This window comes from Erpetoichthys calabaricus, chromosome 1, assembly GCF_900747795.2.
Source record: "Erpetoichthys calabaricus chromosome 1, fErpCal1.3, whole genome shotgun sequence".
In the NCBI taxonomy this organism is placed as follows: Eukaryota; Metazoa; Chordata; class Cladistia; order Polypteriformes; family Polypteridae; genus Erpetoichthys; species Erpetoichthys calabaricus.
The window spans coordinates 54,366,931-54,391,363 of record NC_041394.2 but is presented as its reverse complement, the minus strand read 5'-3'; the positions used below and the strand labels follow the sequence as shown (position 1 = coordinate 54,391,363).

The 24,433-nt window shown below is 38.8% G+C and overlaps 1 protein-coding gene across 1 annotated transcript; it reads left to right on the top strand.

Moving 5' to 3' along the window:
• The first annotated feature begins 3,936 nt into the window (after window positions 1-3,936).
• LOC114651613 (myeloperoxidase-like) lies at window positions 3,937-22,463 on the top strand. The gene is made up of 13 exons (XM_051928318.1): window positions 3,937-4,018; window positions 4,680-4,761; window positions 5,556-5,643; window positions 6,835-7,010; window positions 8,949-9,081; window positions 10,856-10,985; window positions 11,748-11,954; window positions 16,011-16,368; window positions 16,459-16,619; window positions 18,117-18,375; window positions 18,532-18,702; window positions 21,505-21,742; window positions 22,258-22,463. The coding sequence occupies exons 2-13, from the start codon at window positions 4,689-4,691 to the stop codon at window positions 22,460-22,462; spliced, it is 2,199 nt and encodes a 732-aa protein (XP_051784278.1). The 5' UTR covers window positions 3,937-4,018; window positions 4,680-4,688; the 3' UTR covers window position 22,463.
• The last annotated feature ends 1,970 nt before the right edge of the window (window positions 22,464-24,433 follow it).

The window sequence follows — 24,433 nt, the reverse complement described above, 5'->3', positions numbered from 1 at the left end:
GGAGTTCAAAGCATCTAACTCCATTCCAACAGTCAGGGGGAAGCTTGTCAAGATCCTGTGGAGGTGGTTCAGAGCCATCCTTAATGACAAGGTGAGTGTTAAGGAGATGCTTAATCTCTTAATGGCTAAGAATAAAGAAGCCTGCCTGGCAAGTACAAGGCCTGGGACTACCAACACGGAGTCCTTCACAGTATGAGCACTGGAGAGGAAAATCAACAACTTAGTCCCCAAAAGCTTCTGCTCAATCGGACTGTAAAGTACAGGAAGCAAGCTACATCTACTGATGACATCAGTAGTGGAGGACTACAAGGCAGCTAAGGTGTGGTGGCTATGATGCTAGAGATCTACATGGATGAAAGGCTGTGGCAGGCAGATATCAGTGTCAACAGCAGACACAAGTGGTCAACCAACGTGAGGAGGTGGAAGAGCATCTGGAGCATGCTGACATCATTGGGACTGTAAACCAGGGGGTGCTGGGCCTGGGATGCATTAACAGAGCTAGCTGGAAGAATGCAAACCTGAAAGAGCACTGCAGGATGATACAGAGGGAGATCCACATGACAAGACAGAGTGCTGTAGCCATGAGAAAGCAGGGAAACTGGGCATGCAGGGACAGTGTGCTGGGGAGATCTCTGAGCTGGCAGGACATTGTTAATATGGAGGGGCACAGAATTAGATTCTTACTCTGCTCAGTTTACGATGTCCAACACTAACGAAGCTTCACAGGTGGAGACTAGCAGATAACTTCTGCCATGCATGGTGTGCAAGACTAGCCAAAACTGAAGCACATCATGTCATCATGCCAAGTAAGTCTGGTGGAGAGAAGGTATAGATGGTGCCAGGACCAGGTACTGACCCAGTTGGCCAATGGTCTGGAGAAGGATAACCCAACAAGCTCTAGACCAGACGCCCCCACTTCTTCTACTTCCTTAAACAAGGGAGAAGGCAAGTAAGATAGCTGGAGTTACATGGATCCTAGTTACAGCAAACAATGGGAATTGAGAGTGGATCTTTGTAAACAACAACATTCCTAGTAAAGGTCACCAGCATAAGCTACTTGCCTGATCTATCCCTTTGGTCAAGTGCAAAGAGATAACAGTGCCCAGGGAGGAAAGAATAGATGAAGCTCACAAATGTAAGATGGGGAAATACTAGTCTCTGGGTGTAGGGCTTTTCACAAACAGTGACTCGGGAGAGCATTGGGAATCATGAGGATCATAGGTCCCAGTCAAAAGGAATTGGTTGCAGATGTCTCAAATTGGGTAGTGCACTTAGCAGTTCTAGAATCAGCCTAGTTGCTCTTCTCTGGACTTTTTCTCGCTCTGCTATGTCCTTTCTGTAGCTTGGAGACCAAAACTGCATAGATGAGGCCTCACCAGTGCATTATAAAGCTTCAGCTTAACCCCCTTGGTCTTGTACTCCACAAATTGTACTATATAACCTAACATTCAGTTAGTCTTCTTAATGGCTTCTGAACACTGTCTGACAGTTGATAGTGTTGAGTCCACTACGACTCCTAAATTCTTCTCATAAGTTGTACTTTCGATTTACAGACCTCCCATTGTGTATTCAAACCTAATGTTTTTGCTTCCTACATGCAATATTTCACATTTCCTAACATTACATTTCATCTGCCACAAATCTGCCCAAGCCTGTATGCTGTCCAAGTTTCTCTAATTTAATTGATGTAATGCAAAGGCATTTTTTGTATTTTGTTAGAATTTTAGAATTACATTTACTGTTGTTATTTCACCTTTACATAATTCCACATATGTAAGTGTGTGCTTTCTGCAGTTTTATTTCCTGCACTTTACACACACAGTGCTGTCTTTTTAAGAGGAGCAGACCTGGCATCATTTTTGCTTATTGCCATTACATGTACAGGTGCCCACTGGGTCCATTTCTTTTGGATTCCCTGTGGGTCTGGAAACACTAGCTTGTAGTTTCATCACAACAGTTGGAGCTGCTGCAGATCAAGGTTCTCCTCTGGAGTGAAAAGTGCATGAAGACCTGATGTTGGTGCCTTTATTCCTCTGCTGGTTGATTTCAGTCCACAGGATACACGTATATGCATTTTAGCAGACTTATTTTTATCCATCCATACATCCATTATCCAACCAAGCTATATTCTAACTACAGGGTCACGGGGGTCTGCTGGAGCCAATCCCAGCCAACACAGGGTGCAAGGCAGGAAACAAACCCCGGGCAGGGCGCCAGCCTACCGCAGGGTGTGCACGCACACACACCAAGCACACACTAGGGACAATTTAGAATCGCCAATGCACCTAACCTGCATGTCTTTGGACTGTGGGAGGAAACCGGAGCACCCGGAGGAAACCCACGCAGACACGGGGAGAACATGCAAACTCCATGCAGGGAGGACCCAGGAAGTGAACCCGGGTCTGCTAACTGCGAGGCTGCAGTGCTACCCACTGCACCACCGTGCTGCCCTGCAGACATATTTAAAATGTTGAAATAAACAATAATTGAAGGCCAACAGTTAGTCAGTGGCAGCTGTATGTAGCTGTAATGATGTCCAAGTTGTCAACTCCTCCTTTAGTGGATTTGTAGTTCTGGATTCCTTGTAATTTCATTTTCATTCTTCCATTCAGATATGCACCTTTGTGTATTTTGCTTGTTATCAGATCATTCTTGTTTTTCTTAGCACAATATAAAACAATGGTCGCGTTATCAAAAGGTGGTGACTTAGTACAGTGGAGAAAATACACATCTCTAAACTGAGGGAGTGGATTATGACACCATCCCTGTCTGCATCACACAATACAGTCTAATCAGCCATTACCCTACTCATCAAAAACAATTCAGACTTCTTTGCACGCAAGTCCGACAGCCCTCAAAAACCCAGCAGTCTTTCTGATTTTGGAGTCTGGGATCCTTTCTCTGCACCTTAAACTATGAGAACCCAAACAACCCAAAATATCATCTTTGTTAAAAACTCTGTTCAGACTCTCCCCAATGTATTAGGCTTATCACACTTCGCATGTAAGATCATGACCCTAAATGACAAAAAGTCAAAAAGAATTTCTGGGAGAAAAATTGACAGTACCCCATATTTTAGACAACTTAAAAATGGAAACAGGACAGAATGACATGTACAATAATCGGAAGGTTAAGAATATGTTTATTCTCATTTTAAAACAATGCAGGGTTTTATGGTGGCTCAGTGGTGTTAGCTCTGTCATTTTATAGGTCCAAGGTCCTGAGAGTGAAACCTGCACCCAGTCACTGTCTATGTTGCAGTGTGCATGTTCTCCCTGTGTCCTCATGTTACATTTCCCAAGATGTGTGCTAAGTGAATAGGTAGCTCTAAGTGGTCCTGTGTGGGTGAGTGTATGAGAGTACCCAGTGGTAGACGGCAGCTCTGTTTAGTGCTCTTTCCTGCTCTATGCCTGAAGCTGGCAGGATAGGCTCCAGACATGTTAGACCTGGAGTTACTGCACTGTATATTAAACAGGTGTGGGAATTTAAAACAAACACATGTATTAAAAAGTGGACCCTCAATAAATAGAACAAAGCCTTAGTAACAGATACACTATTCTCACAGGCTTTAAACAAATGTACTTTTTAAATTAGCCTCTACGTAAATAGCCTTTAAATATACATCTAAAATATATTGTATACTTAATAATGTGTCAATTTTAAAAATATGCAAATTGGTAAGGCCAATAATATATTAAAACAGTATACTGTAATGTGTATTGAATATTTTGAATGCATTATGTAGAGATTTATATGTTATATTGTGTTTCATTTGTGCTTCCCTAATCCCATCCCATCCTATTTATGATCTTTATTATTTTATGATACATGTGTAAAGGAACAAGGAAATTCCTAAATCCGCATAGCTGAGTTTTTTTCCCTGCATAGCATCCCAACTGGGTGTGGTGTAGTCTTTTAAATATCAGCTGGAGAAAGATAGCGGCATACAAACAGTGAGCTACACAGGAATCTGAGTAACTGGCTCCATCAAACCTACTTGCAACAGACTGGCTCAGAGGTATAGTGTATTATCTTATATGATACATATTTCAATAGCTAGAAAATCTTTAGAAAAATATTTTAAATACTGTGAATTGTTAACATAAATAAAGAGTAAAACAAAATGAATATGTTGTTTGACGTTCATGTCTAGATCATTTTTGGTTCTTGAAGCAGCAGAAACATAACAAGAATCCAGCCAATTTATCGATCAATATGCAAAAATAAATAAATGTTGTGCAGATATTTCAAAATGGTATTTCATAACAGACTTAACGAGTGCCCCAGGAGGAAGCATTGAATTGCCTGATAGTAGTGGGCAGAAAAGACCTCCAGAGGTGCTTCTTAGCAGTCCGTGGTGGAATGAGCCTGTGGCTAAATGTACTCCAAGACAGCGGCAACAGGAGGGGAAGGAGGGGATTTTTCATGATGGCATCCAATTTTGCCACCATCCTCTTTTCTACAACAGCGTCCAGTGTGACCAGGGTTCATCCTGTGATGGCGCAGGCTTTCTTGATAAATAGTTGGTAGTGCTAATGTAGGGTATTTAGTTTAAGGTAAATGATATTTTAAAAAACAAACACTCAGTGCAGTGTGAACTCTGATTTAGTTTTGGGCATTCAAATCTGTTATTTTGAGAAAAAGGTTAGTTCTAAAACAATACCTTTGACTTTTTTCAGTTCGCAGACATGAAGCCGCTGTTTTTGACATTCATCTTTGTAGCATTTGCATCTCAATTTAGAAATGCTGTTTCAGATTCAGGTGAGTACTCACCAGGACTTTTTTTTAAAATGATGACCTACTAAATTATTTTATTGTTATATGGAAAATACAAAAAAAAAATGACCATTGATTCTATCTTTGTTTAATTCATTTATCATTTTTACAATTCTTAGTTTATTTAATTTGTTCATTTATAAGCTTTTATGCTAGAGCTTTATTGTTTTGTTTTACACCAAAATGCGAACAATTTGTTTACACTGATGGTGTCCTGGGAAGCAAAGAAAATTGATTTATTTATTATCTATATATATATTCCTCAAACTGAGCACATACGTGTCATTTTTTCCCTTTATCCAGACAATACTGTGTAGGTTTAATATTAAAAACATACAACTTTTGAGTCACTAGGTTGGCAGCACCGGCAAAATTCAGTGCTTTAAATTCCTGTTTGCTGTTAAAGTGTGTGCTTATTTTCCAAGTTTGACAACTCAGTTCTCTGTGTTTACCATATTTGCCCTTTCCTTCTGTGTCTTTGGGGTCATGCACCATCCCCAGAAGCATTTTGATCTACATTATTTGTATGAAAATGTGCTATATAAATAAATGTTGTTGTTGTTCCCTTGCTCTCTTCTGCCATGGTATGACTAAGTGCTTTCATAACATTTTGCAGCAGACCCTTGTGATCTCAAATTGTTAGATCTTGTGATTTGTAGACATATTCCGCTTATTTTACAGAGTATAATGAGCTTGGGTTTTTATATGCCACTGTTTTTCTTGATGCAGAACGTGCAATGTGCACACTTAGCTCTTATTTCTCCTGTTTTTTGTTGTAGTTGAATTTCTGGGACGCTCATTCATTCAAAGTGCTTTGCAGGAAGCCATGAAAAGGGTGGATGAAGCCTACAAATATTCAAGAGATGTGTAAGTACTTTGTATGCTTTCAATTTGAAGTCACAAACCCTTTCCAAACACAATATAATTGAAACATTGGGCAGTGAATTGTGTGTGTCTGTGAATGACTAATATATGAAGTGTAAGATTCAAACTGTACTTTGCATCAAATTTTGTGCTATATAAAATAAATACTGCATATGAGAAGATCAGTAACAAAAACAATGAGTAGTGATGGGTTTGCAGTCTGAAAGATACATTTTCATCTAGAGACTGATGACTTCTTGTGCTGTTTAAAACACAACTGTTATGGCAGGGATAAAATTCTGCTTTTAATGTCTTTGTCATTTGTTTTTTTACAGTTCTGTTATTCAATAACCTGTAATTAACATAATGGCATAAGCTCAATTCAGTTCAAATTAGCTCAGTGTATTCTTAAATGCAGATTACCTAGACTTCCAAAACCAAAAAAGTAATGTAATATATAACTAATTTTACATAAACAAGCAAACAAATCTAAATGAATGATATTAGAGAGTTACCCTATGTCTGTCTTTAATGCTTTTGACAAGATTCTGTATTAGACAATTTGGTTTAAACAATAATAAGCATAAAATAATAGGCATTATAAAAATGAACAAGTCAAGAGAACTTTCCTCGTCTGATGCTGCACAAGCATTTAAATATTCAAATGTTGTGAACATGAGAGATTCCATTCTGGGTTGCATGGCATAGACGTTTAGTATACTGTACACCCGTATTTTATCGATGCTGAAACCGTGTTATTGCCCACTACCAAAACACACTCCAGTTTGGGGTGAACCATTTAAATTCATACACTGGGGCTTTTAAGTTTAAAAAGTAAACAACAAGTCAGTCTCCATTGTCTATTTAAATGAAAGTCCAAGCAAACATTTTGGTGTTGATGCTGAGGCTTTCTGATCTCTGTTGTCATTGTGATTCCCTCTTCTTATAATTTAGTTTGCATGAATGTTGGTGAGCAATTAATTTTGGGGACTTTTTCCAAGTAGTGCAGGGTCGCCAAAAATGTAAATACCAGGGCATTATCTCAAATTCATGAATAAAGACATATTAATAGTGTTCTTGCAATGGATTTTAGGAAAGGAGTTCCAGAAGGAAAACAAGCATCAACCCACAAAGAAAACATGGCCATGGTAAAATGTGCACCATCATGATTTGATGTCTTCCTCTATTTGACAGAGATCTTTTAAAAATCAAGAAAAAAGAGCTGACACCATATGAGCTGCTCTCTTTTTCAAAAAGGCCAATGGCAGAGACCAGGACTGCAGTACGTGCAGCGGACTACATGGAGGCCACCCTTGATGTAATCCAGCAGAAGATGAGCAGGATCCACAAACGCTCATTGAATGCCACAGGTCAGTGTCTCCATTTCATTCTGGACCCTTTGTAGACTTCATGGGAGGATGGTGACACCAATAAAATAAGAAGGTTGCAAAGCAGTGAACACAGTTGAGGGCTGATGACATTGGACAGATGAGGAGGAGATTTTGCTGTTTTGGGCTGATTAACCCTCTCCTCCACTTTATAGAAGGAAGAGAGACATAAGTTACAGATGGTACGTCTTTTCTTAGCTATATTTTAAGACATGTATTTGATGTACTTGTTAACTGAAAATATGGGAGTATTGTTCTCATATTTCAGTTAAGGTTTTAAAATATAGCTAAGCCAATAAGTACTGTATGGGGATATATTTAATGTAGCCTCTCATACAGTAAACACAGTCGTAAACTACAGCATTCATAATGTGCAGCAGAGTTGTACAGAAAAATGTTAAATGAGTTAAAGAAGATCAATCCATCCATTTTCAATGGACTAGTACCCCACCGTCCAGGGTCATGCCTAATGCTGGGGGAATCTGGTCCATTTGCTGCATCATCTATATAAGTTCAGAGAAGAATGATTAGCTTTAGGAGACTGCGTTCCTTTAATGTGGGTATTGACATCTTTCACATCTTCTACAACTTTGTGAATGCCAGTGCAATTTTCTATGCTGTGGTGAGCTGGGCTGGTAACAGCACTTTAAGACCAACCAAATTAATAGTCTGATTAAAAGGGCAGGATGAGTTAAAGGATGCACTCTGGACCCCCTGGAAGTAGTAGAGATGGAGGGAATTAAAACAAAACTGAGTGCTATTATAAACAGTGTTACATATCTTCTTTCTGACACGCTAACGCTGAGGACTTTCAGCCGCAGAAGTATGTCAGCAAATGCTACTGGGGCTCCTTTATACCAACAGTAATAAGTCCACATAACAGCCTCACCAAAACTAAGACTGCCAATTTTCTTCATTTTTAGTCATTCTGGTATGTGTTCAGCTCATGTTGTGTGTCTGTGTGCATATATTTATTCACGTCTCTATCTGTATTTATTTGAAGAGATTTTGTAAAAATTCAAATTTCCCACTGGGGTCAAATAAAAGTTCCATCCATCCATCTATCCTCACTTGGGCAAAGCATCCATCCATCCATCCATTTTCCAACCCGCTGAATCCAAACACAGGGTCACGGGGGTCTGCTGGAGCCAATCCCAGCCAACACAGGGCACAAGGCAGGAAACAATCCTGGGCAGGGTGCCAACCCACCGCAGGACACACACAAACACACCCACACACCAAGCACACACTAGGGCCAATTTAGAATCGCCAATCCACCTAACCTGCATGTCTTTGGACTGTGGGAGGAAACCGGAGCGCCCGGAGGAAACCCACGCAGACACGGGGAGAACATGCAAACTCCACGCAGGGAGGACCCGGGAAGCGAACCCGGGTCCCCAGATCACCCAACTGCGAGGCAGCAGCGCTACCCACTGCGCCACCGTGCCGCCTGGGCAAAGCATGCATGAGAGTATTTTGCTCTTTTAAAATGTGGCAGTTGTCACTGTCCCACAACCATGAATCATATATTTAGGTTAGAAAATGCAGGATTGATTGACTTATATTCAGTTAACATTCTCTTGTACAAGTATAAGTTATTATAGCACGTTGTGAATAGTTTTTATCTGTGTTTAATATATAAGACATTGCATTAAACATTCCTGCTTTCAAGTATTTGCTTAGCAATAAAAACCTGAATAGGATACACTTTCTTTATTGAAATATGGTAACATATATATGATTTTCTCAAGGCAATACAGTAAATGTTGAATATGAAATGTCAGAGTTTAGAGTAGAGTACAGATCACACACAGCACCTCTAGATATTTAACACAATAAAGCATAATGATGATACTCCTCTCAACCCAACTGGCAGCTCAGCGTAGTTCATCTTCTTGCATTTCTCTGTTTGGTTTACAGATCTTTTATCACCTGAAGATTTGACGGTGATTGCCCGAGTCACTGGCTGTGCTGCCCAAACTGCGCTACTGTCATGCAACACAATCCCCTTAGTAGACAAATACAGGACCATCTCTGGCGTGTGCAATAACAAGTAAGTGAAAGTATTTGAAAGTTGTAGTGTTTATATAAAGTATGAAAGCAGAGACTGTGGTGGGTTGGCGCCCTGCCCAGGATTGGTTCCCAGCCTTGCGCCCTATGTTGGCTGGGATTGGCTCCAGCAGACTCCCGTGACCCTGTGTTTGGATTCAGCCAGTTGGAAAATGGATGGATGGATGGATAAAAGCGGAGAGGCCTAACTTAGTGGTATGTAAAGCATATGCTGCCTTTAGTCTCATTTATCCATATTTCAGTGCTGCCCATTGTGTCATAAAGAACTATGGCTGGCCTCTTAGTTCTGAAAACATTCTAGTTATTCAGTACAGAAAAATGTTGAAGCTGCCATTAGGCTAGTTATATAGAATACTTTATTTCTCAAGGCATTACCTTCCAATCAAAAGATGTAGTAGCAGATGTCAGGATTATAAAAATGTATTTATCATAATTTAAAACTATAGGAACATTTTTTTAAACAAGTAAAGACTGTTTAGTCAATCAGACCGATCCGGTTGACTAATAGGTAGTCTTTCTCAGTATCTCACCCAAACACTTCTCTTGGTAGTTTGTTTCAGACTGTAATGATAATTTGGGCAAAGAAGGAATTTCTGCTTAACTGGCAAATCTATATGCGTCCATTGCAAGTGAGCGTACGTGTATGTGTGCACGTGAATGTCATGCAACAAAGTCACACCCCACCAAGAACTGGTGTCTGCTCTGTGCCTTATGAATTATAGCCTCTGGTTCCCCGATTTCATGATAGAAAAAGAAAAACTGTAATACTTTTCTAATTATAACAGTGTGCTTCATCTTGTTCCCAATGTGAACTGGCAGATGCATAAAGATTCTTCTAGTAAATGAAGCTGAGAAACACATGACAGCATTTTATCCAATCTTAGCTGGAACGGCTGAGGTTCTATGATTGATCATTAATGTCTAAGACATGATTTAGAGGTAAAAATGAGATACACAGAATATTGTATGGAAAATGTCACTTTACATTTAGACATAAAGCAAATCCTAATTCAACAGTATCTACTGGTACATTTGATGTCATCACAAAGCCATACCAAAACTCAACAAAAGCCAAGAGCATGAATTTTTTCTTTTTGACTGTTAACATCCAATAGGATTTATAGGCATACAGCTTTAAGCTTAATTACATTCTAAAGCATCCATCAGTCCATTCTTTTTACACCTCAAGGTTGTGTGGCACTGGAGTTTTTCCTACAAGAAGCAGTATACAAGTTAGAGACTATCACTGGACTGGAAGCCATTTTGTCATAGAAGACACACAAGAACACATTTATGTGCAGGCAGTTATAGATGCCAGTTAACCTAACCTAACCTAACAATTTGTGTGTGAATAAATGTGAGCACTGGGAGAAAACATATGCTGGTATAGAGAATATGCTTAAATTAAGCTAGGCATCTAAAACAGAACAATGAAGAGGTTCTAACAGAATAACATTTTATAAATGTAACTAAATATTCGTCTCACTGGACATTTAAGCAATATTGCAGATTGACATCCTGGGCAGGTAGTTGAGAGAAGAGCTCATGGCATAGCTCTGGCCTCCTTACAGGGGAGACTTCAATCTGACACTTTTTCTTAAAGCTACTCTAATAGGATTAAAGATGGAAATCATATATGAAGCTAGATACATTTTGGATTTTTTCTGTATTTCAACTTTGGGTTGTAGTTTCCCTATTAAATACAATAATCATCATGAACGTTCCCTAGTGTTTCCTCTTTTCTTTTGTATTTTTAGGAAGAATAGCCGGCTTGGTGCTTCAAACACCCCTTTCTCACGATGGCTGTCTGCCCAGTATGATGATGGTATCTCCGTTCCACGCAGTTGGGATCCAGCAACCAAGTATTCGAGTTTCAGCCTTCCTCTGGTAAGGATCAGCATCTGATTTTTGCTGAAGAAGGGCTAAGTTTTGTCAAGTTGGGTGAAAAGTTAAAAATTTTAGAATGGACTTTATGTGTCTTTTGTGTTTATTGGTAAAATTAATTCACTTATAATAAATATGTCAGGGTTTAAGTGAGAGATGGAAGTAATTTGTTATATTTAACATAAGCCAATGAAGTTGCAAAAACAGCTGGCAGCAACAGTACACGTACATATACATACACTGTATATACTAGATAGATAGATAGATAGATAGATAGATAGATAGATAGATAGATAGATAGATAGATAGATAGATAGATAGATAGATAGATAGATAGATAGATAGATAAATCTACATTCTATAATTAATTCACCTGAGGATCATTTCTGGGTTCCATTTTTTGTAATGACTGTTAGTATTGGTGGTAACAGCATTCATACCTTCTGTGGTTGTATTGTGTGCCTCGTATGTTGTCTGATGAGTATTTTTTTGCTGTATTTCTACCTCTCAGCCCTATTGGCCAATAAAGTAGAAAATCCTTATTGCAGTATGACTTTTTAAAATTACATAATAAGACTTGTTTATTATAAAGGCTAAAACTGAATGTGAATAAGAAAGTTCAGCTGATGTTTAAACAAATTTACATTGAGTATATTTTATTATGTTTGATTCAGCTATAGCAGGTAAGTGTTAATTGTAAAAGAGTGGTAGTAAATCAATGGTGTTTGCCTTTTTTTCAATGGTGTTTGCCTTTTTTTATTCTAGGTCCGTGAAGTCTCCAATATAATTTTGCATGCAGCAAATGAAAACTTGCCTCAGGATAACTTATATTCATTCATGCTGGTGTTGTTTGGGCAATGGACAGATCATGATTTGAGCAACACCCCTGTGTCTCCAAGCATTCGGTCCTTCAATGATGGAATTGACTGCAGCACATCCTGTTGGCGGGCTGAACCCTGCTTCCCTATTCAGGTAAGAACTCATCCCCCAATAAGTATGTGTATGTAGCACCACTCTACCAGGATAATCAGAAATCCTTAGTCATATAAATCAATGTTAAAAAAAATAAGGTTTGATATAAATTGACCCTTACAATCATACTGTAATTGTTTGAATACACAGTAAAAACATTATTTGGTCGATCTAATTAAAAGAAACTGAGCTCTCACACTTTTTTTCCTTTTGATGGCTTGGTGAGTTGAACTTGGTAGACTGTTTAGCGCTGCTTGGTTCAATTTCCTGCCCAGTTGTGGTGTTTGCAAAGTTTTCCTATCATATCAGTGTGTACACCATTTTTCACACATGCTAATGGGGTGCATACTAAAGTAACTGGCAAGCTGAACTTGTCCTGATCTAATCAAGTTTAGGTGTGGGTCTCACATTACAGAGGCAGGTTTAGTCTATATCATGTGTCAGGGGCTCTGACTCACCAAGACAAAGTGAATGCAGAAACTGGATGGATTGATGGTTGTATTTTTAAATCCCTTTCCAATATGGTAGCAAGTGAAAATGTTGATCCCTGAAATCTTTGGACTTTTTTCTTGAAGTCTTCAGTGAGGAAACCTGACAGGCTTCAAATGCCCATGCATAGAAAATCAAGTCAAATTATCTTTATAATATTTATAAGTTCTTCGACTGTTGTTTTTAAATACATTTTGAGTACATATTTAGAATATGTTCAATAGAAAGCTAAATAAGTGACTGACATAGTTTTGATGCATAGAGTTTATTATGGGGAAACTTCTATCTTTGCATTCTGAAGCGATGTCCATTTTTGGATGTTGATTTTCTGATTGATCTTTAACATTTTTAAATCATTCACAAGATATTGTACAGTCATTCTTATTAAGTAGGCAAAGAATTTTGTGGCTTTATCGCATTACTGTCATGGTCATGGAGGTGGCATGTTCGAGTTACTTTTCAGCTGCTTTTTTTATTTGAATAAAGAATGATTCAAATGATTATTTTGGGTTATAGTTCATTTGTTGAAATACAGAGCATCCGGAAAGTTTTCACAGCGCATCACTTTTTCCACATTTTGTTATGTTACAGCCTTATTCCAAAATGGATTAAATTAATTTTTTTGCTCAGAATTCTACACACAACACCCCATAATGTCAACATGAAAAAAGTTTACTTGAGATTTTTGCAAATGTATTAAAAATAAAAAAATTGAGAAAGCACATGTACATAAGTATTCACAGCCTTTGCCATGAAGCTCAAAATTGAGCTCAGGTGCATCCTGTTTCCCCTGATCATCCTTGAGATGTTTCTGCAGCTTAATCGGAGTCCACCTGTGGTAAATTCAGTTGACTGGACAGGATTTGGAAAGGCACACACCTGTCTTTATAAGGCCCCACAGTTGACAGTTCATGTCAGAGCACAAACCAAGCATGAAGTCAAAGGAATTGTTTGTAGACCTCCGAGACAGGATTGTCTCGAGGCACAAATCTGGGGAAGGTTACAGAAAAATTTCTGCTGCTTTGAAGGTCCCAATGAGCACAGTAGCCTCCATCATCCATAAGTAGAAGAATTTCGAAACCACCAGGACTCTTCCTAGAGCTGGTCGGCCATCTAAACCGAGCAATCAGGGGAGAAGGGCCTTAGTCAGGGAGGTGACCAAGAACCCGATGGCCACTCTGTCAAAGCTCCAGAGGTCCTCTGTGGAGAGAGGAGAACCTTCCAGAAGGACAACCATCTCTGCAGCAATCTACCAATCAGGCCTGTATGGTAGAGTGGCCAGATGGAAGCCACTCCTTAGTAAAAGGCACATGGCAGCCCGCCTGGAGTTTGCCAAAAGGCACCTGAAGAACTCTTAGACCATGAGAAAGAAAATTCTCTCTCTGATGAGACAAAGATTGAACTCTTTGGTGTGATTGCCAGGCGTCACATTTGGAGGAAGCCAGGCACCGCTCATCACCAGGCCAATACCATCCCTACAGTGAAGCATGGTGGTGGCAGCATCATGCTGTGGGGATGTTTTTCAGTGGCAGGGACTGGGAGACTAGTCAGGATAAACGGAAAGATGGCTGCACCAACGTACAGAGACATCCTGGATGAAAACCTGCTCCAGAGCGCTCTTGACCTCAGACTGGGGCGACGGTTCATCTTTTAGCAGGACAACGACCCTACGCACACAGCCAAGATATCAAACGAGTGGCTTCAGGACAACTCTGTGACTGTCCTTGAGTGGCCCAGCCAGAGCCCAGACTTGAATCCGATTGAACATCTCTGGAGAGATCTTAAAATGGCTGTGCACCGACGCTTCCCATCCATCCTGATGGAGGTTGAGAGGTGCTGCAAAGAGGAATGGGCGAAACTGGCCAAGGATAGGTGTGCCAAGCTTGTGGCATCATATTCAAAAAGACTTGAGGCTGTAATTGCTGCGAAAGGTGCATCGACAAAGTATTGAGCAAAGGCTGTGAATACTTACTGTATGTACATGTGATTTCTCAGTTTTTTTATTTTTAATAAATTTGCAAAAACCTCAAGTAAACTTTTTTCATGTTGTCATTATGGGGTGTTGTGTGTAGAATTCTGAGGAAAAAAATGAATTTAATCCATTTTAGAATAAGGCTATAACATAACAAAATGTGGAAAAAGTGATGTGCTGTGAATACTTTCCGGATGCACTGTGTATTTTCCCATAGTTTTGACTTGATTTTTCTTATTATTCCTTTATACTTGTGAAGAAAAAAACTGGGTCATTATAATTAGTCCCAGTATATATTTAGTCAAAATTCCTTTCACTCATTCAGCCAACCATTTACTGACGGCATTTAAAGTTTGTAGGGTCAGTGGGAGATAGAGCCTGTACTAGTGGCATTGTGTACAAGGCAGGGTGCCATTTTGTCAAAGAGCACTAATTAATTTATATTGTATAGATTTTTCATTTAATTATTGTATAGTACTGTATTATTGAAGAATGGGTAAGACTCACAATGTTTATTACTAGATAGGTACACTCTTACACCTTCATTTTAATGCACACACACGAAGACCCTATCTGCATAAGTATCATATGGGTGATTCCTGCACTTCCAGTCACTCCATCAACACTCACTGTGACATATTTTGGTTATATGCCACTTACCAACTTATCATGTGTTACTTCTGCCACACTTACTCTTTCTTTTGGGGTGCCCCCTTTGGCCTAATAATAGACTGCAAAATCTGGATGTATAAAGTCTTAGAAAGTTTGCTTGTAATCCTTAATGTCAAAGGTGGATGTTGTCCTGGGAAGCTTTTGATTCAGCAATTTCTGTGATGCATGAATTATGTTCTCTGACATAGAGATGAAATAGTCTCTCTCTCTCTCAATCTGATATTTCCTGGTATCTGCTGTCACTTCTTCCTGTCACTGCTATCTGGTCTTTAGGGTGAGCCATTATTTATGTTAAAATCACGTGAATGGTTCCAGCCATTGTGATATTATACACATATAATTGGTTCTAGACCTTGTGGCATTATACATATTTGATTAGCTAGCTATCCTGCTGACAGATGACTGTGTCCAAAAGCTTCACTGCCTATGCAATCTCTTAATACCTCCATTTTAATTTACTATTAAGTTGTAAACTATCTGACCATTTTAAAGTTAAAGCACCCTAAATTACTTAGATAACAACCCAGATGCATTTACATTTTAAACATTTGGTAAATTGGTCACAAGAAGATGTTCAATTATTGATCAAAAAGAAGAAAATGCTTTCAAGGGTCCTGTAAATACCGTTGTAAATTAGTAAGGTCCAATATAGTTCATCATAGTTAGTTTGAGCAAATTAAAAGTACAGTATAAGCAGTCTACAGTTATAAAAAAAAATGACAATTTCATCTTCCAGGACAATTACTCAGAAACTGTAGAAACTGCAATGTCAAGAAGGCTGCATGCATGATAATGACTAAAATACAGCATGTGGTCACGAGTATTTCTTTCCTCCAGTTATTAAGAAAAGTTCAGTTTAAAAAAACGTTGATTTTGCTTATGTGATGATGTATGGTAATTGATTTAATAACCTATATTTTTAGATCCCACAGAAGGATGGCAGGTTTACCAACACCAAAAGCTGTATTCCCTTTTTCCGGTCAGCTCCAGCTTGTGGAACAGCATTCACAGGTTACATATTTGGAAGCCCAAATGTTCGGTCCCAAATTAACCAACTGACCTCCTTTATTGATGCAAGTATGATTTATGGGTCCACTAATTCCCTGGCCAAAGAACTGCGAGACCTGACCAATGATTTTGGCCTTCTGGCTGTGAATAAAGACTACAGCGATGATGGCTACGATTTGCTTCCCTTTCAAAATGCAATGCGCAACTTTTGTGCCACGAGATCAATTGTTACGAAGGACCCATCAGCTCAAGAAGTTCCATGCTTCATTGGAGGTAAGAAGCCACTCTGTTAAGGATAAATGATAGTAATGTATGCATGGTATGTAAGGTATAGTGATAACTTTATCTGGTTTTAAATTTTAGGAGATTCACGTGCCAATGAAAATATTGCGCTTACAGCTATTCACACTATGTTCCTCAGAGAGCATAACCGTATTGCAAAGATTTTCAAGAAACTTAATCCACAGTGGAAAGGTGAAACAATCTACCAAGAAACACGAAAGGTTTTAGGAGCATTTCACCAGGTAATCTTATATAACAAAATAAGACTCGTATGCGGTGCAAAATTTAATTTCATACAAAGCTGCAAACATTTTTTAATTGATCATTTTTCACGTTTTTAAGGGGAACCATTGATTGAGTAGCAAAGCTTAAAACATTGACTTTGAATTAATTTCTGCCCCAAAAGGAATTTCATTAATCAGATATGCTGTACTCATTCATTTACTGCTTTCTAAAAAGATTTACTTTATTTTATACTAAGATTAAGATTACCCAAATCTCCCCCAAGGGATAAATAAAGTTCTCTCTATCTATCTTAGACACTGAATCATAATCTTGTTGTTTGAAGTGTGCATTTTGATGGTTCTTACTTTGAAAACTTCTCATTGATACTCTCCTATTTATTTCCAGCTATAAGAATCTTACTGACCACTTAATCAGTCCTTGAGTTTTATATTTATGATGTAACCTCTAACAAATGTTAAATGGAGACAATTAAACAGCTCAAAGAACTGATTCTATCATTTCAATAATATCCAGAGTCCAATTCCCAGTACAGGGTAATCAGAGTTCATCCTTCCCGATATGGGTGTCAGGCAAGAGCCAACCCTGGATGGAACAAGTGGATATTACAAGACATCTCATGTACATTTCTGGCCCATTTGGTGTTGCCTGCTGATCTGAATATTTGGAATATTTAGTCTGACCGGGGAAATGAAGGCCTTGACGGACAGCCATGGTATCAAGAGGGACACAGGTCAAATTCATAATAGGACCTGAGCATTGTACCAGAATCAAGCCACTCGTTCTGATAATCATTGACAGCAATCTGTAGCATGTCAGTATAAATAACAGAATTGAAAAAGACACATACTTTAAGAAGGGTAGAACCCATTAATAGCAGTCTTTTATTGTTGCAGATCATTAACTAAAACAAAATGTTGATGACTATTTTTTTTTTTTTCCAAAAACAAATATATTCAAAAACAGCTGTTATGTCGACCAAGTTTTGGGAAAATCCTGTCAGAAAAAGGGTGGCAGAATATTTCAATGGTCAGAACTGCTGTTTTATGGACCCTGAATTCTTGGTTTGAATTCCATGCTTGGTTGTTGTACTTGTGGACTTTGTATGTTCTCCTCCTAAAACCACTGGTTTCCCTTTGGGCACTCCATTTGTTTCTCCTGTATACCCAAAGAATTGCATGTTAGGTTAATTTGTGACTCTTAACTGAGCTCTTAACTTGCACCAGGTCAACATAGTGCCAAGCTATCTCTAGATAGGCCAAGATAGCTCTAAACCTTGGAATCCCCAGTTGGGTTAAGTGGGTTTTAACATATTAGGGACATAGAACAGCAGAAATTAATTGACTAATGCAAACTTGTGTACAAGTAATACAACATTTCTACAAAAAAGTATTTCTTTTGCAAAGTCAATGTACACATGTACCCTTTGCCTTGTCTTTTCTATTTAACAGTGCGCACAAAAGTTACAAGGCCATTTTTGTGTTTTTTTTTTCCAGATTATTATATACCGGGACTATTTGCCTATAATCATTGGTCCAAATGCAATGACAAAATATCTCTCTAATTACCAAGGTTACAATGATAAGGTCGACCCTTCCATTTCCAGTGTTTTCTCGACAGCAGCATTCCGGTTTGCTCACCTTACTATCCAGCCATTTATATTTCGTCTAGACAGGAGATATCGGCAACACTCTTTGTATCCTAATGTTCTCCTCCACAATACCTTTTTCACCCCCTGGAGGATTGTCTTTGAAGGTGTGTATTGTTTGTAGAAGCTGTTTTTTTAATGACAAACAAAAGTTGTGCCATTCTTACATTATATAGCACAAACCTGCAGTTTCAGCCTATGGTTTGTACATGTTTAAATTTCCACATGGAGGGCTTTTATTTTCAATGGCTTCTTTTTTTCAGGTGGAATTGACCCCATTATCCGAGGTCTTATTTCCATGCCTGCAAAGCTTAATAGACAGGATAGGCTGATGCATGATGAACTGCGGGAGAGACTCTTTCAGCTGACCAGTCAGGTTGCTCTTGATTTGGCATCTCTTAACCTGCAACGTGGAAGAGATCACGGACTCCAAGGTGAATAAAACATATTTGCTGTGTAGCCCCTGGCAAAAACATTTCACAAAATCAAATGTAACCTTTGTCAAAAACTGTATTTAACCATTTTCCTTTCAGCCCATATTACATCCCAATGTTTTAGGTGAAGATTTTATCCAGTTCTGAGTATTACTCAAATTGACATTTAGGTTGTTATTGGCAATGACAGCTAGGTTTTGATGGCATCACTGACAGACGCATTAGTGTATTATAGTGGAATGAGTGATACTCACCATATTTGTTACTGGTTTGGTCTATTCTTGCACCTTAAGCTTGACAGACATACAGTATAAGGTAAACACACTGTCAAGCTTGGGTCGCAAGTACAGTGGAATTTCCAAGGAGTAGAAACTTTATTGCTGTCCTGGCAGATACAAACACAAGTCTCTTTCAGAAGTGATCTGGCCACAGAAGGAACAGCTGTTAAACTTCGCGCCTTGGCCCCGATTCCTGGTCAAAAGAACACAAAGTCTTCCTTTGGGGGTACAGCAGCTTGGAAGCAGCGACAGAAGCAGAGGGAGTCTGGGGGAAGAAAGACAGGAGAGCAAGACCATAGTACAGCCGCAGCACGGCCTTTTAAATGTTTGAAGCTCCTCAAGCCTGCAGCTGATCCTGCAAAGAGGAGGTGTAAGACTGTGTTTGTTTCCCATTGAAATACAGTTTAAGAGGGAGTTTCTGAAGAGAGGCCATGTCTGCTTGCAACAGTGCTCACAACACACTCACACACACAGACAGATCCTACTGAAGCAACTATGTATGAGTGAGGCCTACGTCACTCTGTAGTATTCCACATAGGATTCCATTCACATAAGTATTGTATGAATGGTGTATGCATTTTTAATCATTCCCTAGTGCACCACTTAGGGACTCACCATATTCAATATGAACAAAGTGCAGGTGGCCCCAGAAATAACCCAGGCCTAAACACTACCTTGGTCTCCAAGAATATCCTAAACACACTGAAGCTTGCTACACCCTTTGGTTTAAGGCTACTTACAGTTCTATTTTCTTCTACTGTACTGTTCCTACTATTTTTGGTGACCCCCTCAGCCTGATAACTGCAGGTTTGAGCAGTTGGCAGTCTTCAATACACCAGGTGTCCTACTATTTACTTTATTATTTCAATCACTCTAGATAGAAGGACAAAGTACAGAAATTTAAAAGTAACACTTATTTATTAAAGTACAATAATACCAGTAGATGAAAGTGTAATAGAAAAAAAAATCTTGGGATGAGACAAGACTTCTTTTCCTGCGACGAGATGTGATCTTTGAAGAGAGATAGAGAGACACTTTCACATCCCGCGAGAAAGTCAAGTCACGTCATACTTACAACCTTTGGAAGCAAGTCCCGTGAGACGGTGACTTTTGCAAGTCACTCCCTACTTACAACCATTTTCAAACAAGACCATGGTCATCTAACCTCTCAGTTGTTAGAATGCTTTTGGCAGACACATTTCCTATGATCTCAGCTCTTAAAAATTTTATACGTTCTAGATGACACGTCAACAACTAAGCGAAGAAGAAAGAGCAGTGCATCGAAAAGAGACCCAAAAGTGTTGGAGTGAAAAAGAAAGAAAGAAAGCAAAACAGAACAAAAATAATCTATGTGCAAATTCTGAAAACAAGGAAAGTAATAATCAGCCCGTCCTGAGAGACTAGACTTTGTGCCAAGTGATTTAACCACGCCCGGGGCTGGAAAAAGACAAAGTAGAACGTCGTAAAGAATTCAAAAGCATTGGTGTGATACACATGTAGAGCAGGCTAGAGATAATGGAAGTAGGAAAAGTCTGAAAAAAATGATAGTAAAGATCGCATTAGCGCAGTAGGAAAATTCAAAAGTCTGAAAAAAATGATAGTAAAGATCACATTAGCACAAACAAATGGAAAATATTACTCGGTGAAATAACGGAACAGTGAAAAGAGATCGCATAGTGTTTGAGGATGTCTGGGGGAGAAGAGAGACAAGGCAGTGAAACAAAAGGACAGCTGCTGTACAGGCTTTTAAACGTTTGTAGCGCCGCACGAAATGCAGATCACGTGGCACTGCAGCAGCAGCAAGCCAGCAGCTAATTGAGCAAAGAGGATGTAAAAAAAAAAAGACTGTATTTCCCTAATAAAACTGAAAGTGCACTATAGACAATGAAGGGTTCTGTTTATGTAACTAAAGTGGCATGCAGTCCAGACCCTTCTGACAATCCCTATTGTCCAGTCTAAAGACACAGAGGGGTGTTGTTTTGGTAAATAAAGGCCCTCCCTGCCTAGGGCTTTGACCACCACTAATATATACTGTAAATAATGCAATCTACACTTGAAAATATCATTGAATAAAAAGGTCTTCCAGAATATATGACTGTCATAATAAATGATGTGGGTCACACCTAATATCTCTCATGGTCTTTACCTTAAGCAATTTGAAGCAGATTTTTTATAAAGAAACACCATACATACTTGCTAATTTGAAGTTTGGTGGCTTTGTCATTACATTTCAAACAACTGATCATGACTGATTTTGAAAACTTGTGTTTGTCAATCCAGCTTCTTAATCACTAGAAGGCTATATTAACATATTAATAAAATAAAATACTGTCTATAGCTATAGCATTAAGGATTGTGAATTAAGGAAAAATTATTTAATGTGACTCAGAAATCGAGTAATGTCAGAATACAGGAAAGTGTCAACAATGACAGGAACAATTACTGATTTACACCCTTCTTTAGGAACCATGGCCTCTGAAACAACATCTAGGTCTAGACAAATGTGCTTTGTGTTTGATTGTAGGATACAATGCATGGAGAGGCCTCTGTGGTCTTAGCCAGCCCCGAAATGAAAGGGAACTTGGACAGATCCTCAACAACCAAACCTTGGCAAGGGCACTGATTCGTCTGTATGGAACCCCCAACAATATTGATGTCTGGATTGGAGGAGCTGTTGAGCCATTTGTGCCAAATGGGAGAGTGGGACCTTTGTTTGCTTGTCTAATAGGAACACAGTTTCAGAGGATAAGGAATGGAGACAGGTAAATTCACGAGGAAGAGCTTTGGGAACAAATTTGACTGTGACTGTAGCCAAAGTTACAGGTGGCGGAGTAGCTTGAACTTTCTTTAAGAAGTTTACCATGTGGCAAGAGGTTAATATGTCTGTAACATTTTTTCCATGTACTTGGAGCAAACAATATATCATCAAAAACATCCATCCATTTGTCACCATTTAGAGTTACATTATCTGGTGCCTTCACCGGCAGCTTCAGGTGCAAAACAGGTGCCAGCCCTGGATGTGGTGCCAACATAATGACATGCACACACATTCACTTGCAATGGGCCCATTTAGAGTCACCAGTTAACATACACTGCTTGTCTTTGAGATATGGGTGGAAAATTGTGTACACAGAGAAGAAGCATATATAAATATATAAAATAAAAAGGCACAATCTAACTGGCACTAACACAACAGAACTAATGGTGTTATCCTCTGCAATACTGTTTTTTGCTCTGTGTACGTCATATAACCGATAGATCTTTTGTTTTTTGGTAGGTTCTGGTGGGAAAACAGAGGCATCTTCACAGAGAGCCAAAAGAGTGCTCTAAAGAATGTGTCACTCCATCGTATTATCTGTGACAATACTGGAGTTCAGGAACTCCCTCCATCTGTGTTCCGGCACTTGCCGTACAGTGATAATTATATCTCATGCTCGGACATCCCAAAGATCAACTTTAGTGCTTGGAAAAACAGTATTTGAGGCAAGTATTTTATGATTATTGCATTGATACAGTTTACAAATTGCAATGTGAAACAAGATCAGCAGATATAAATATACAGCAACTATTCAATGTATGGACACAGTGATACTGGTGCATTTTTGTCATCTTTATAAATTTTCAAATCTTTTACTCTGCAAAGACTAAAAAAAGCATACAACTATGAAATTTAACAACATTATATTTAATCGCTCAGATGTAGTATTATAAAGAAGAATATTAGTCACAACCCTTGAATTCCAGTTTTGTGAATCTGCAAAACATTAATTCTCAGTTTTTCCATTTGTTGTAACTTTGATTTTCAATGGAAGACAAATAGGTAAGTCCAAAATAATATGATTTAAAGAATTTCAAAATCAGACACATTGTGACAATAATTAATATGGACATTGCATAAACATTACATCCACAATAAACTGATTACTTGGTTTGATAAAATATTTGCTCACCCTTTACAAGTTCTGTTATTATAGAATAAAAAGCTGCAAATGGCATGACTTTTATTTAATATTATTGAATGTTTGTCCGACACTTTCATTCATGGTGATTTACATGACCAGTATGTAGCACAATATGTTAGTATCCTTTTCATTTACAATTACAGCACAGGGTGGTCCAACAACTTTGTGTAATGTCTCATAATAAGGTGAACATTGAATAAGCAGCCTTTTGGCTTAGGGTCCATTACCTTACCCAAAATAACATGACGATTATCAGACTGGTTGTATACTAGTACAAGTTAAGACGTATATTTAAGATTTTGCACATTCAAATGGTAAACACTTGCTGATTATGATATCAAAGTATGGGGATATTTTGCATGTTGGTCAGCCACACAATGAGCAACTTCACTTTTCTGCATTCACAGGACAATAAACTTGACCTAACATTTATATGATGCCCCAATAACTGAGTAGGGACTTTTGAAAACAATCTCACACTTAGCCAACCTCATCTCATATCAGGCAACCAACTCTTTTACATAAATGTATCTAAATGGCAATGTATCACTTTATTTGTAGTTGTAGTTGTATGTAACTGGTCTGATTTCACCATACTCCTTTCAGATAAATGCATCTTTTTGGACATTTTCTTAGGAATTTAAAAGTTATGGTCTGTAGCATGTCTGTGATATTCTAGGATGCCCTACAGGGAGATCAGTGCCAAATGGACTAGGTCAACCAAGCCTCACGTTGTCTTCATCTGATATTGTGTATTTGGTGTGGCTAGTACACCTTTAACATTTGTGGGATTAAAACAAAGGTTGTGCTTTTGAATTAGAAGTTCTGTTGCCTGTTCTTACTAATGATATTGTGGGAGATTGATGGTCTGAACCAGTAATATTAACTCCCAGCTACACCACTGGTCACTGAGTAAAGAGAATGAGACAGAGCATGGTTGTCAGGTGAAGAGGTTTGTTTCTTTATGCAAAGAAAATTGCATCTCAACATCAGCAAAACCAAGGGACTGGTTATTGACTTTTACTGTGCACCAAAGTGCCTCTATGTCCAATCACTATTCAAGGAGTGAATGTAGAGGTGGTCCACTCCTACAAGTACTTGGAGGTCCACATTAATGACAGGTTGGACTGGTCTTGGAACACAGAGGGACTATATAAGTAAGGCAGAGCAGGCTCTTTTTCATAAGGACCGTGTTCCTTTAATGTGGGAAGTGACATCCTTCACATCTTCTATAACTCTGTGATGGTCAGTGTGGTATGCTGGGCCAGAACATCACTTCGAGAGGCCCACTGAATCAACAGGATAATTAAAAGGGTAAACTCAGTTATAGGATGCACTCTAGACTCCCTGGAGGTAGTAGCAAAGGAGAGAAAGAAAACAAAGCCAAGTGTCATTATGAACAATGCTGCACATCCTCTGTTTGACACACTAACACTAAGGTCTTTCAGCCAACAAATCATGTAGCACAAGTGTGTCAAGAAACACGACTGG